Raw genomic sequence first — 14,171 nt, forward strand, 5'->3', positions numbered from 1 at the left:
AAACCCTAAGAGCAGCATAATTTTAAATTAATGTATGGAGTTAATGTTAGTTTCTATTCTAGCATCTCAGCTGTGGATTACTGGGTCAAAGCAGACATTTCATGCTATGTCCTTTAGGAGCTTGGAAATTGTTCTGCCCTTCCTTTGAGGTTCTGGGATACCTATAATAGAGGATCCCAAATAGCATGAGCTGTGCCTCTTCCCACTCCACTTTGGACAATATCATGGATGGTGCATTATTCAAATGTATATGCAAATCACTTAGATGTTATTATATTAAGCGGTATAGAAGTATTAATATATATATTTGTCACATTCATGACCATCATTTCCTCCAAGTTAGAGAGGCTAGATTTCTGCTCTTGTCTACAGCGTGTAGCTTGGCTTCAGAGATGTGGAGCCACACATGCAGCCTGTTTGGACTGAATAGGCAAGGTCTCGGGGTACTGGTGAATAGACCTGTATCACAGCAGGAGGTCGACTAGATGATCTTTTAATGTGTCACAGGATAGAGCAACATTGCTCTGAATGAGGGGTGGGATAGGGAACAACTTGAAACAGGGGCTTGATTAAACTCTTTGTCTTGTGTTTCCCCCTAGAGCAGGGGATTTCAAACTTCCTGGCTCCACAGCCCCCTTGAGAGAGCTGAAAATGGCTGAGGGCCACCAGTGAGGGTGGAGCCACTCACAAAATGGCAGCAGGTGGAGGCAGAGTTTGGCATACTCAGTGGCAATTGCTGATATCATTTTATATTGATACCTGCTCTCTTCAGAAATTGCTTAAGCTTTTGCCACAGCAATTTCCTTCTAGCAGGGAATTCCATAGTTCAGCTTTCCTCAAGTACAGACATTGGCACTGAACGGAGCATGAGTCAGCCTCCCTGTTTCAGTCAGAATGTACTGATCCACAGGCTCTACAAAATTATGCATTGTGTGGAGAATGTGGATGGGAAAGGTTCCTCCTGTGCAAGCATCGGGTCATTACTGACCCCTAGAGGGACGCTGCCTGCGCTGGCATTTTCATGGCAGACTGTAGCGGGGTGGTTTGCCATTGCCTTCCCCAGTTGTGACTACCTTTCCCCCAGCAAGCTGGGTACTCATTTTACCGACCTCGGAAGGATGGAAGGCTGAGTCGACCTGAGCCAGTTACCCAAGACCCGGCTTCTGCTGGGATCGAACTCAGGTCGTGGGGAGTTTCAGTTGCAATACTGCCGCCTACCACTCTGCACCACACGAGGCTCTTGGAGAACGTGGATAGGGAGACATTTCTTGCTCTCTCAAAATACTAGAACCCGGGGTGATCCTATGAAGCTGATTGGTGGGAGATTCAGGACAGATAAAAGGAAATATAAACTATGGAATTCACTACCATAAGAGGTAGTTATGGCTACCAATTTGGATGGTTTTAAAAGGGGGTTGGACACATTCCTGGAAGAAAAGGCTATCAATGGCTACTAGTCTTGATGTCTATGTGTCACCTTCAGTACCAGAGACAGTGAGCCTATGTACACCAGTTGCAGGGGAACATGGGTGGGAGGGTGCTGTTGTGCTCATGCCCTGCTTGTGGGTTCCGGGTTGACAAGTTGGCCACTGTGTGAACAGAACGCTGGACTAGATGGACCCTTGGTCTGATCCAGCATGGTTCTTATGTTCTCTAAGCGGAGAAGACCATTTATTTTATATTTTACTTTCTCAGCCTTTTCCCTTCAAAGCATTTTTACTTATCTCCTGGTATTTCTTCTCCCCTTTCCCTTCGACACCTAACCTGCAACTTATCCCCCCACACTGCTGCCAGGTTTTCATCCCTCCCCTCCTGCTGGAGAGATACTGGGTGGGCTGCAGCAATGAGGCCCACCTGAAAGTGGGATGAGGTCCCCTGGTGGTCCTCAGGCTACAGTCTGAGAAATGCAGTCATAGTTCACCTAGATACTGGCACATGGTTGAAGAGGAAGGCTGCTCTTGCCTTTACCTGGAACCTTCAGGTAGCTTGCAGTTGCCAAATCCCGCTGCGCCCTCAAAATCTGCTTCCAGAGGGCTGGGGGGATGGGGACCTTTTGAAATAGTATAGGGTTAGCGCAGGGGGGTGCAGAGGAGAGGGGGGGAAAGTGAACATCACCTTTCCTCTGCTCTTCCTCCAGCGGAAGGCTCTGCTAGATCGGAGTCCCTTCTGTGGACAAAAGGAACCCTCCTGTTCACAGGAGAGAACTCTGGCTCTAACCCATTGATTTCAGGTAAATATACTCAGGACTGCAGCCTTATATTAATTACTATTTATTTGTCATATTTGTATCCTGCCTTTCCAACATATGTGTCCAATATGGCTAACAGTAATACAAATAAAATACATAAGACATAAAAAAGTAAAAAAACAAGGCAGGTAAAACATCAATAAAACAGTTAAAGCCAATTACAATGTATTTACAGATCATATGAAACATTTCAGAACAAAGAAAATAGCATATGAAAATGAAAGTCGGTAAGTGTAATGTAATGGACAGTATCAGACTTAGGTGGGGAGACCTGGGCTCAAATCCCTGCTCAGCTACTGGATAGCCCTGGCCAAGTTACCTTGCAGGGTTACTGTCATGTTAAACAGGGCTCAAATGTTATATACATCCTTGGAGGAAGCCTACACCTCCACAAGAGATCTCCAGTGAGAACTCACTACTGAAACACTATATGGTTACACAAAAAAACAAACCATGGTTTGGCTTGACTTATGTCCAAAACCTATGTGATCTCACAAAACTTAGTTGACAAGGCATTGCAAAACAATGGTTTGAAGCTGGTTTCCAAACCAGTTTGCAGTAGTTTGCTACTACATCTGAATTTAAAAAATCATACCAAACCAGTTATGGGGTGTTATTTCACCTTAAGAGCTGGTGCAGCATGAATGTGAGTATATGCTTTATGGGTTGTATCCAAAGTCTCTCTGCTGACAGAAGGCTCTTTGGTCCAGAAGTTTCTGTCAGGTGAATGGGGAAGGAGGGAATTTCCTCTTCCCCTGCAGCTTCCTCACGTTATTTTCAAGGACCTCCCAACTCGCTGGAGCTGATTGGGTCATCACCAAAAATCACCACTCCCATTCCACCAGTGGAAGCCTCCACTGGATCAAAGAGTCTTCTGTCAGCAGAGCGGCACCAATTGGATACAACTCCCATGTATATCATGCCTTAAAAATATATATAATTAAGGAAATCTACTTGTATGCCACCTTTCTAATAATTGCTTGAGATGGTTTCAAACCTACCATAGAAATCTAGAACCAAGTATCTACAAAAGCCAATTTAACAATAAATTCTATAGCATTCATGCATAGATACATTCGAAGATAGTTGCTGCTTAATAGAAAACACAGAACAAAACCTAGCACTGTACATGTAATTCTGGTGCAGGATGACTATTGAGGATTCAGAAAATGACCCCTTCAGAAAGAAAGTTCACCTACGTAAATTTAACCGTGTAATAACATGACAAAGCAACAAACTCCCAACTATCTCGAGCCAATTGGGTTGTCACCAAAAATCACCACCTTTCCCATTCCACCCATGAAAGCCTCTTCTGGATCAAAGAAGCTTTCTGTCAGCAGAGCAGCACCAATTCGATACAATTAGAACAAGTGAGACCTGTAGCAAAACATTGCAGTACATTCTTCTGCTTAAGGATTCTAGCCAGCCATGCCTCCATGCAATGGATTCCACCTCCCACACCCATTTTCCATTTTTCTTTTGCAACCGTCATGCTACCTCCTGTGGCTACTGAGCATGCTCAGTCATCACTGGGGTGTTCTCTGTCCTCCATGTGTGTGTGTTTTTTTTAAAGTTGTATACATCTGTAAAACTCAGGGTTCACCCAAGCATACTGATACCTCCCTCTTATTTCTCAGTGGGTGCATTTTGGCTACAATCCTGTCAGAGCTCATCACCAGTTCCTTGTTAGGAGTGCTGGTACACTGGAAGAATCACCACATACAAAATTACCTTGTATATTATTAGAAAAATTTAATGAATGAAGTAATGGCTCCAGGAACAAGAATTCTATAGAAAATAAGTTTTTACAGTCTTGGAAAGTGTATCAAGGAAGCCAACACACCGCCTCCAACACACGCTTGTGGGGCTAACAAGCTTTTATTAAAATCTAGAAGATCAACTGTCTTTTGCTTTCTTAAAGACAGAGCTGATGTTGCAGCTAAACATTTCAGCAATGTTTTCTGAAGTAACATGAACGAGAGCCCACGTAAAGTCAAATCCAGAATGATGAATGCTTTTTCAAACACTGAAGTACAACACCATAATTTGTGTGTTGTAGGAAAAAATGCAACTTACCCATGAGGGCTTGTTGAATATTCATAGTCATGAAAGTGTTAGGCAAATAATAATCACAATCCAGGACCCTAGATATGACAATGAAAGCTCACCATGTTTGTGCTCTCTGCCAAGCAGGGCAGCCATCTTCCTGGGCAGCACTGATTTTGTCTGCTCAAACTGCATGTAAGGCCCAGATGGAACAAGCTGCACCAGGAGACTGTGTGTGTCAGAGAATGTCCTACTGGGATAAGGGGCTTATTACAGAACAGCAAAAGGCTGGGGCATGTTTGCAGCCATCAGAATGCTGCATTCAGGGGGCTAGGATGGTAAAGTACTGGCTAGCTCAGCAACCACCTGGGTCTTGTTACTGGAGCCAAGGTGGCCACTACACACTGTCATTTCCTTTCACTTATACTGCTCATTCTATTAACAGTCTTGAAGGTGGTGCAGGCTGTAATTATTTGTCATCACTTGATACCACACATCTATAGTGTCAAATATTTGCCAACACTTACTTGACACTGATCTAAAGAGCATCTTTATTTAGCAAGATGCAAACGATGATAACTTTGTTTTATAAAAGGTTATAATGTTAGGGAAAATGACATGATTTGTTGCTTGTGTACTTGAACTTGCATTCCTTTAAAGAAAAGCAAAAACTGATTACACTATATTAAAAAAATTACAGACACAAATACAAGAATGCTGCTTTTAACAGAAAAAAGGGGGGAAAGGAAACACCATGTTCCATTGAGCATTTATGTACATATATGGTGATTTAAAAACTGAACCAGAAAATGATCTTGACATTTTTGCCTTCTTTAAAAAGGCACAGTAACGTTCATTTTCATTCATTCTCATATCTGCTGTATGGATGGTCAGAATCCTGGAGGAGACCTGGAAAAATACAAAACAATATTAAAGTACAGATTTAAGAAAATACTCTTGTTCAACTTGGCAGTTTACAGTCTAAGTGACTAACACCCAAGGAACCAGCTAAGCATTGCTTAGGATGGGTCATCCCCTTTACTACATCAGCATGTCAAACCAGTTCATCAAGTCAGAATTGCAAATAGAATGAGGATCTCATGCTGCAGCTTATTAGTACCAACAAGGTACTGATAATCTGCAGCAGACAGGTAAATCCCATGTTAAGGATTTCCTCACATACATACAAACACACGATTTGTGTTCTCACAACACTGTTACTAGAAAATATGATGAGCAGCACCCAGTTGAAGTAAAGTGACAAATCTCCAATTCCTGATAGAAGACAGCTCAGCTTATAGACCATTAAAAGAGAAAATAGACATCTTTAGTATTAAACTAAAAAACAGGCTAAATCCAAACTGTCAATTAAAACCAGGAAACCTTAAAACCACCTTTCAGGTTGACCCAAGGCATGAGTCATTCACATCCCTCAAGAAATCTAATCAAGGCATAGTACCCCACAGATAGAAAGAAGATTCACTATGTACATTTTAATCCAATTACTTACCAGTTAAGTGAGCAATTGAGACTGGCATATAATACCAACAGCACATAACAATTCGTGGCATCACAGGACAAATAGAACAGTGGCAGTATCAATGCATTTTAAAGGACAATCATAGCACAACATAGGAAGTGTCCTTATGAAGGTACTTGCATTGCACCTATCATGTTGCTCCAAGGACAAGCAACATTAACAAGTAAGAGAATATAGGATGGGGGAGGGAGGCAGGAGATGTCAAAACAGTGAACTACCAATGATAAGCTCAGCAGGCAGCCATGTCATAAACATGATTCGACAAGGATTCCTTATCTAATCAACTGATGCTACTCAAGGATGTCACTTGGAAGATATCAAAATTCAAACACAGGTGTTGTTCAAGTTCACTTCGGTCTAATGTAACCTCTTGAGGACCACGACCACAGTAATCAAACAGAACTATGATCATACAACAGGCACCTTGTGCTAATTGTTCCTATCCATTATGTAGGCATGCCATATCATTTGGAATATGCTTTGATAAACAGGCTAGCACTCATATTTCACCAGGTATTACGAATACATTACACTTCTGCAGCAAATTCACAATTTCTTCATATGTCTATCTCTACCCCTCCCCCACCCAGCAGCACCTACTGCTAGAGCAGTGATCCTTAACCCGGTTCCTTCTAGATCTAACAGATGACAACTCCTATCATCCCCAGCCATCATAGCCATATTTCTTTGGTAATCTTATTCATGGTTCAGAATTGCCAAGTTGGAAGACAGGAAATGACCATCTGGTTCAATCATATCATCAGTTCTCAAATCAAGCTACCCTATGGAGAATAACCACAAGCAGGGGGGGAAAGATACTTGCAAACCAAATAGCTCTGGATAACCTGAGCAATCAAATAAAGCCACATTCTGCAGATGGTGATACCCCACCCCTTAAGGCTGAGGTCACTGGCTAGCTAATACTTGTGTTCTAATGTTGATGTGGTGCCATCAGGACAAAAATGGTAGAACTCGGTCTTTACAGGGAGGAGGAAACATTTCATCCTGTGCGCTTGACATGCTCATCTGTGAACATCAAATCAATTCCCAGTTTGGCCTGTACTCACTTAAGCAGCTAGGATTTATTCAGGCTAGGATTGAAAGAATTCATGTAGTTCTGAGAGATGGAAGATGACAGGCATAATTTGAAAACTTGAGATGTTAATTTCTGTAAAATGTTTGGGTGGCTATCGATTGGCACTTAAACATTGTCCCTCATTACTATCATACATGATCTTTCTGCCACCTTGTGGGCAATGTCCTTTGGATCAGTTGAACCCAACTGATCCGGTGTAGAATAGGCAATTTATAATCTAATCTGCGTGGTTAAGTAAGCACAGAGGCATCATAATCTGACAGTCTAGCTGGAGTTCTTAACAGAATACTGCAGGAGTCTGTCACTGCCTGTATTCCTCTGCTCAGTTATAGTAACCAGGTAAAGTGGGTACTCCTTCCCAATTGTGTTCTTATTTGGAAATAAGAGTACCTGTCATGCTATGTGAACTTCTCAGTGAAAGAGATGAGAAGTTTGGTTGTGTATAATACATGGAGCTACTTTAGCTAGCAGTTGATCTATTTTAATAACACTGTAGCCAGTCCATGAGAAAGGTAGCATGTATACTCAGTCAGCTGACTCCACTTGTCTGTGCTGATGGGAGCTGCATGCCTTCAAAGGGACAGGGGAGTAAAAAGGAAGTAGAGAGCTAGCCAGAAAAAGAGCGAACTGCATCTACACATCCCTCAATGGTCATCTGAATTACCTGTTACAGCAGGGGTGGGCAACTTGTGGCTCTCCAGATATTTTGACCTACAACTCCCATCAGCCCTAGCCAGCAAAACCAATGGAGGGCCACAAGGTGCCCACCGTATTAGAGACATGGATTCATAACCACTTTACAGCTGCTGAACCTTTCATTTAGTATCTTAGTGATGGACTGGTATTCACTGCATTGTCTTGTTACTGGTCTGCTTCCAAACACAATTTAGAGCATTGGCATTAACCTTTAAAACACTACATGGCCTAAGACTATATGGGTAAAGGACCACCAACTCCCACATGAACTTTCCTGAATGTTAAGGTCCTTGAGAGGTTAGGAGAGTGACAACTGGAGAAAGGGTTGCGGCCCCTCAGCTGTTGTGGCCCATTTGTGGAAAGCTCTCTCCAGGGAGAATTGCCTGGTACTGAATATCCTGTCTTTCCTGTGAATTCTCCTTGAATTTCATCTACTGTTTCCATTCCCCCACAGACTATTCTTGAATTTGTCCTATGGCATCCATGAACATTACTAATGGTAACTTTGTTATCCAGGACAGTATCCTTGACAATCCCCTTCATGGATCACTGCCTTGTTGTGGCGAAGGGGCTTGCGTAACTCAGTGAAGCCATAAGCTATGCCGTGCAGGGCCACCCAAGACGGACAGTTCATGGCAGAGAGTTCTGACAAAATGTGGTCCACTGGAGAAGGAAATGGCAACCCACTCCAGTATCCTTGCCAAGAAAACCCCATGGAACGTATCACAAGGCTAAAAGAGATGACGCCAGAAGATGAGACCCTCAGGTCGGAAGGTGTCCAATAGACTACTGGGGAAGAGCAGAGGGTATTTCCAAGTAGCACCAGAAAGAGTGAAGCGGCTGGGCCAAAGCCGAAAGGACACTCAGCTGTGGACGTGTCTGGTGGTGATGGACAGGCATGGGTGAATTTAATTTGGACAGGCATGGGTGAATTTAATTGAGGTGACCATCATATCTACTATTGTGGGCAAGAATCCCTTAGAAGAAATGGAGTAGCACTCATAGTCAACAAAAGGGTGGGAAAAGCAGTATTGGGGTACAATCTTAAAAACGATAGAATGATCTCAGTACGAATCCAAGGCAAACCATTCAACATCACAGTAATTCAAGCCTATGCCCCAACCACTGAGGCTGAAGAAGCTGAGGTTGATCGGTTCTATGAAGACCTACAACACCTTCTAGAACTAACACCAAAAAAAGATGTCCTCTTCATCATAGGGGATTGGAATGCTAAAGTAGGAAGTCAAGAAATCACCGGGATAACAGGCAGGCATGGCCTTGGTGCACAAAATGAAGCAGGACAAAAGCTAATCGAGTTTTGCCAGGAGAACACGCTGATCATAGCAAACACTCTTTTCCAACAGCACAAGAGGCGACTCTACACATGGACATCACCAGATGGTCAATATCGAAATCAGATTGATTATGTCCTTTGCAGTCAAAGATGGAGAAGCTCTATACAGTCAGTAAAAACAAGACCTGGAGCTGACTGTGGCTCAGATCATGAGCTTCTTGTTGCAAAATTTCAGCTTAAATTGAAGAACATAGGGAAAGCCACTAAACCATTCAGGTATGACCTAAATCATATCCCTTATGAATATACAGTGGAGGTGAGGAATAGATTTCAGGAATTAGACCTGATAGACAGAGTGCCTGAGGAACTATGGACGGAGGTCCGTAACATTGTTCAGGAGGCAGCAACTCAATCCATCCCAAAGAAAAAGAAATGCAAGAAAGCCAAGTGGCTGTCTGATGAGGCTTTACAAGTAGCTGAAGAAAGAAGAGAAGCGAAAAGCAAGGGAGAAAGGGGAAGATATATCCAACTGAATGCAGAGTTCCAGAGAATAGCAAGGAGAGACAAGAAGGCCTTCTTAAATGAACAATGCAAGGAAATCGAGGAAAACAATAGAATGGGAAAGACTAGAGATCTCTTCAAGAAAATTGGAGATCTCAAGGGAACGTTTTGTGCAAAGACGGGCATGATAAAGGACAAAGAAGGCAGGGACCTAACGGAAGCAGATGAGATTAAGAAGAGGTGGAAAGAATACACAGAAGAACTATACAGGAAAGATCTGAATGTCCCTGATAGCCATGATAGTGCGGTCACTGAACTTGAGCCGGACATCCTTGAGAGTGAAGTCAAGTGGGCCTTAGGAAGCATTAGTAACAACGAAGCTAGCGGAGATGACAGTATTCCAGCTGAGCTATTTAAAATCCTAAAAGATGATGCTGTTAAAAGTGCTGCAATCAATATGCCAACACATTTGGAACACTCAACAATGGCTGCAAGACTGGAAAAGGTCAGTTTACATTCCAATTCCAAAGAAGGGCAATGCCAAAGAGTGTTCAAACTACCACACAATTGCACTCATTTCACATGCCAGCAAGGTGATGCTCAAAATCCTACAAGCTAGGCTTCAGCAGTATGCGAACTGAGAACTACCAGAAGTACAAGCGGGGTTTTGAAGAGGCAGAGGAACTAGAGATCAAATCGCCAACGTTCGCTGGATCATGGAGAAAGCAAGAGAATTCCAGAAAAACGTCTATTTCTGCTTCATTGACTACGCTAAAGCCTTTGATTGTGTGGATCACAACAAACTGTGGCAAATTCTTAAAGTGATGGGAGTACCAGACCACCTTACCTGTCTCCTGAGAAACCTGTACGAGGGTCAAGAAGCAACAGTAAGAACCAGACATGGAACAACCGAGTGGTTCAAAATTGGGAAAGGAGTACGACAAGGCTGCATATTGTCACCCTGCTTATTTAACTTATATGCAGAATACATCATGAGAAACGCCGGGTTGGATGAATCACAGGTCGGAATTAAGATTGCCGGGAGAATTATCAACAACCTCCGATATGCAGATGATACCACCCTAATGGCAGAAAGCGAAGAGGATCTAAAGAGCCTCTTGTTGAGGGTGAAAGAAGAGAGTGCAAAAGCTGGTTTGAAACTCAACATTAAAAAAACTCAGATCATGGCATCTGGCCCCATCACTTCCTAGCATATAGAAGGGGAAGAAATGGAAGCAGTGACAGATTTTACTTTCTTGGGCTCCAAGATCACCGCAGACGGTGACTGTAGCCATGAAATTAAAAGACGCTTGCTCCTTGGGAGGAAAGCTATGGCAAACCTAGACAGCATAGTAAGAAGCAGAGACATCACCTTGCCAACAAAGGTCCGTCTAATCAAAGCTATGGTTTTCCCAGTAGTAATGTATGGCTGTGAGAGCTGGACTATAAGGAAGGCTGAGTGCCAAAGAATTGATGCTTTCGAACTGTGGTGCTCGAGAAGACTCTTACGAGTCCCCTGGACTGCAAGGAGGTCAAATCAGTCAATCCTAAAGGAAATCAACCCTGACTGCTCATTGGAAGGACAGATACTGAAGCTGAAATATTTTGGCCACCTAATGTGAAGAGAAAACTCCCTGGAAAAGATCCTGATACTGGGAAAGACTGAAGGCAAAGGAGAAGGGGACGACAGAGGATGAGATGGTTAGATAGCATCACCGATGCAATTAATATGAACTTGAGCACACTCCGGGAGAGAGCGCAGGACAGGAAGGCCTGGCGTGCTATGGTCCATGGGGTCACGAAGAGTCGGACACGACTGAACGACTGAACAACAATCCTTGACAATATAAGGTGATAGTTTCATTTTCAAATTTTCACATTTATCTGTCCCACTATAAACTGCATATTTTTTCAAATAACTAGGCTATAGGAGTATTCATATTACTATAGAACATCAAGATAGAATACTTATGAATATGAGTGAACCCAAAAAGAGAATAAATAGAAACAAGGTAGTAATGATTATTAGGGTGGAACCATGAGAAAGCAGCCAAAAATTACAGGCTCATGTCGAATTTGCCATTCCTGCTTTAAGACATGTAGTTCAAGCTGCCTTATATCACTACAGCGTGTGTCTGCACATTCTTCCAGTGGCAGCTGGAATGGACCCAGGGAAACACTCAGCTTAACGATATTAGATAAATTGACCTACATGTTGTATAGAGGTGGAAAACAGATACTCAATCTGGGGCTGCTGTTTTTGCTGGCTACCTTTGTGTTCCTTATAAAATGCACTGAGTGAAGAAAGAAGTTATGCAACCCCCAGATTATGAAAGCAAATGATGTTGCCAAACAAAATGATCCTGTCTATGAGATGTGTAGGATGATGAGTTAGTCTATTTTCTTTTAATGCTATAATCCCTGTCTTCCACCAATATGTTTTATGTTTATAAAGCAAGAGTGTACACTCAGAATCTGTTAACACTTAAGCAGGAGTCCCCAACATGGCACCCACAGAGTCCTTCAATGGTACCCATGAAGTTCTCCATTCCTTGCCCCCTACATTTGTTTATATAAAAACCTGTTAGGGCAGTCTTCTTTCTCTCCCTTTTTAGCTTCTAGCCTTGGTCTTTCTCTCCCCTCTGCCTTGCTATTTCCCCCTCCCTCCCAGCCTCTAGCCTCATTATTTCTCTCTCTCCCCCCGCCCTGCACCTCTAGCTCACTGTTTCTTCCCTTCCTAGCTTCTAGCCTTCTCTTTCTCTACCCTTTGCCTTGCTGTTTCCCCTTCTCTCCCAGACTCTAGCTCCATTATTTTTCTCCCCATCTCTGCACCTTGCTGTTTCTTGATCCCCCTCAGACTCTTGCCTCACCACTTCTCTCCCCGCAACTATTTTAGCTCACTTTTGACTAGCCAGCCCTGCATGGCAGTCTTTATGTGACTAGCCACATCCTCTATGGGAACCATTTTGTGGTGGTGCCCACAGCAATTTCTCAAATGTCCCCATGGGTTCAAAAAGGTTGGGGACCCCTGACTTAAGGCATGATTTATCTGTGCTAAATGATCCTGAGCATGCATTCTTGGTTAACATCTGATCCAATAAGGCACATGAAAAAGGTCCACCTTGCTCAGTATTCTTAGCAAAAACTCCAGGAATCAGTAAGTACTAGGTGGGTTCATCAGAAATTGGCCAGTAGCCCATCAGTGTACCATGACCCACCTTCAACTCAATTTTACTCTATGAAAGGGTGTTCAGAATCTAAACAAAGGCATAACATAAAAATGCTATCCTGCTTTACTCATACAATGCACACACAATTGTAGCAAATGTACAACAATTGCATCTATTTTCTTTCAAAGTTACCACAGTGAAAAATATTCTAACTGCTTCTCATTTAGCAATGCATACATAATTTGAGCAATCAAACTGTATTCATACAAGGACATATAAAAAAGTGACATCCTGCAACAAAGAAGCCATTCAAATGGAGTATTCCCACTTATTAAAGCTCTATTGCTTCCAGGGCTCCCAAAGGACTGTGGCTAGAGTGAGTGACACCTGTGATGCATTATAAATGTATAATTACCATTTAAATGGAGCAAGAAAAGCTGTAGGGTAAAGTGAGCAAAAAAGGCAATTCCTTAAATCCAAACAAGGCTGACATTTCAGATGTGATCATCTCAATTTAGCAATGGGTTAACAAATTAGTTGCCACTCTGTAATTCATCTATGCCTGTTTCAGAGAGAAACACCTTTGTACTGAAGACAATACAATCTAATGCCTTCATAGTTTTCTGCAGTACTCTTTATTAGACCATCATTAAGTGTGATTTGTAATGATGTATTAACCAGACAGATATTAAACAGAGGTGCACTGTTCAAGATAAAGTGGAAGGAATACTGGCTTTGGTCTCACATTTTATTAGTTTGATAATTAGTAGTACTTAATCTATTTTAATTAATTTCCCCTCCGTAAGATCCCCTCCGTGCTTCGCCCACCCTGCACTGGATAGGCGGTCACCTCAGAGTTTGGAGATGGCTGCCTACCCCCATAGGATTGCTCCCTAATTCACATATCTCTGCAAACTGCTGGCTTTAAGAACAAAATAAAAAGATACTAAAAAAAAATCTCCATGTCATCAAAGCTTGCAGATTATTTATACTTCACACAATCTTTTCACCTATTCTAGAGATCTCTAGGCCCTAAGTTGCCACAAACATAGTGAGGACGTTTACATTGAAATAAAAGCCAAAGTCTTCATAAATTTAACTTTGTGAAAAATATACCTCACTCTTATGGCCCAATATGGTATAAAGCTTGAGTTTATTCATAAATTGAATATAAGATTTCCTAGTTCTATACGCAACAAAACAGCCAGTGTGGTATAGTGGTTAGTGCTGTTCTTGGACTAGGGAGACCTGGATTCAAATGTCCACTTTGGTCAGTTAGTTACACACACACACACTCACACACTTTAGCCTGTATCATAGGGCTACTGTAAAGATAAAATGGCAGGACAATGCTGAGGTCCTTGGAGGAAGGGCAGGTCACAACACTGAGAAAAACAAAGAAATGCGAGCCTGCAACAAAATGTTTCTGTGTACCTCCAGTCCCTACAGGAGTGCCCCAATTCAGGGCTCCTGCCAGCCTGGAACAGATCCCTTGCTGCACTGTTTGGAGTTTTATTTTCCCATATGTCTGAAAGTTTTCCTGCTGTGCAATATAGCACTAAATCAAGGCTTGAACCGGA

General features: G+C 42.5%; 1 protein-coding gene across 1 annotated transcript in view; it reads right to left on the reverse strand.

The window, feature by feature from the left end:
- Positions 1-2,255: 2,255 nt before the first annotated feature.
- The window catches only part of PTTG1IP2 (PTTG1IP family member 2), a 33,552-nt gene continuing 21,636 nt past the window's right edge, over positions 2,256-14,171 (reverse strand). The window contains exon 7 of the mRNA XM_084858930.1: positions 2,256-5,203. Coding sequence (XP_084715056.1) covers positions 5,154-5,203 — 50 coding nt within the window. The 3' untranslated portion in view covers positions 2,256-5,153. The remainder of the gene's footprint in view (positions 5,204-14,171) is intronic.

Source organism: Heloderma suspectum, chromosome 5 (genome assembly GCF_057233095.1).
Source record: "Heloderma suspectum isolate Gila_16-S chromosome 5, 16-S_ref, whole genome shotgun sequence".
Lineage (NCBI taxonomy): Eukaryota > Metazoa > Chordata > Lepidosauria > Squamata > Helodermatidae > Heloderma > Heloderma suspectum.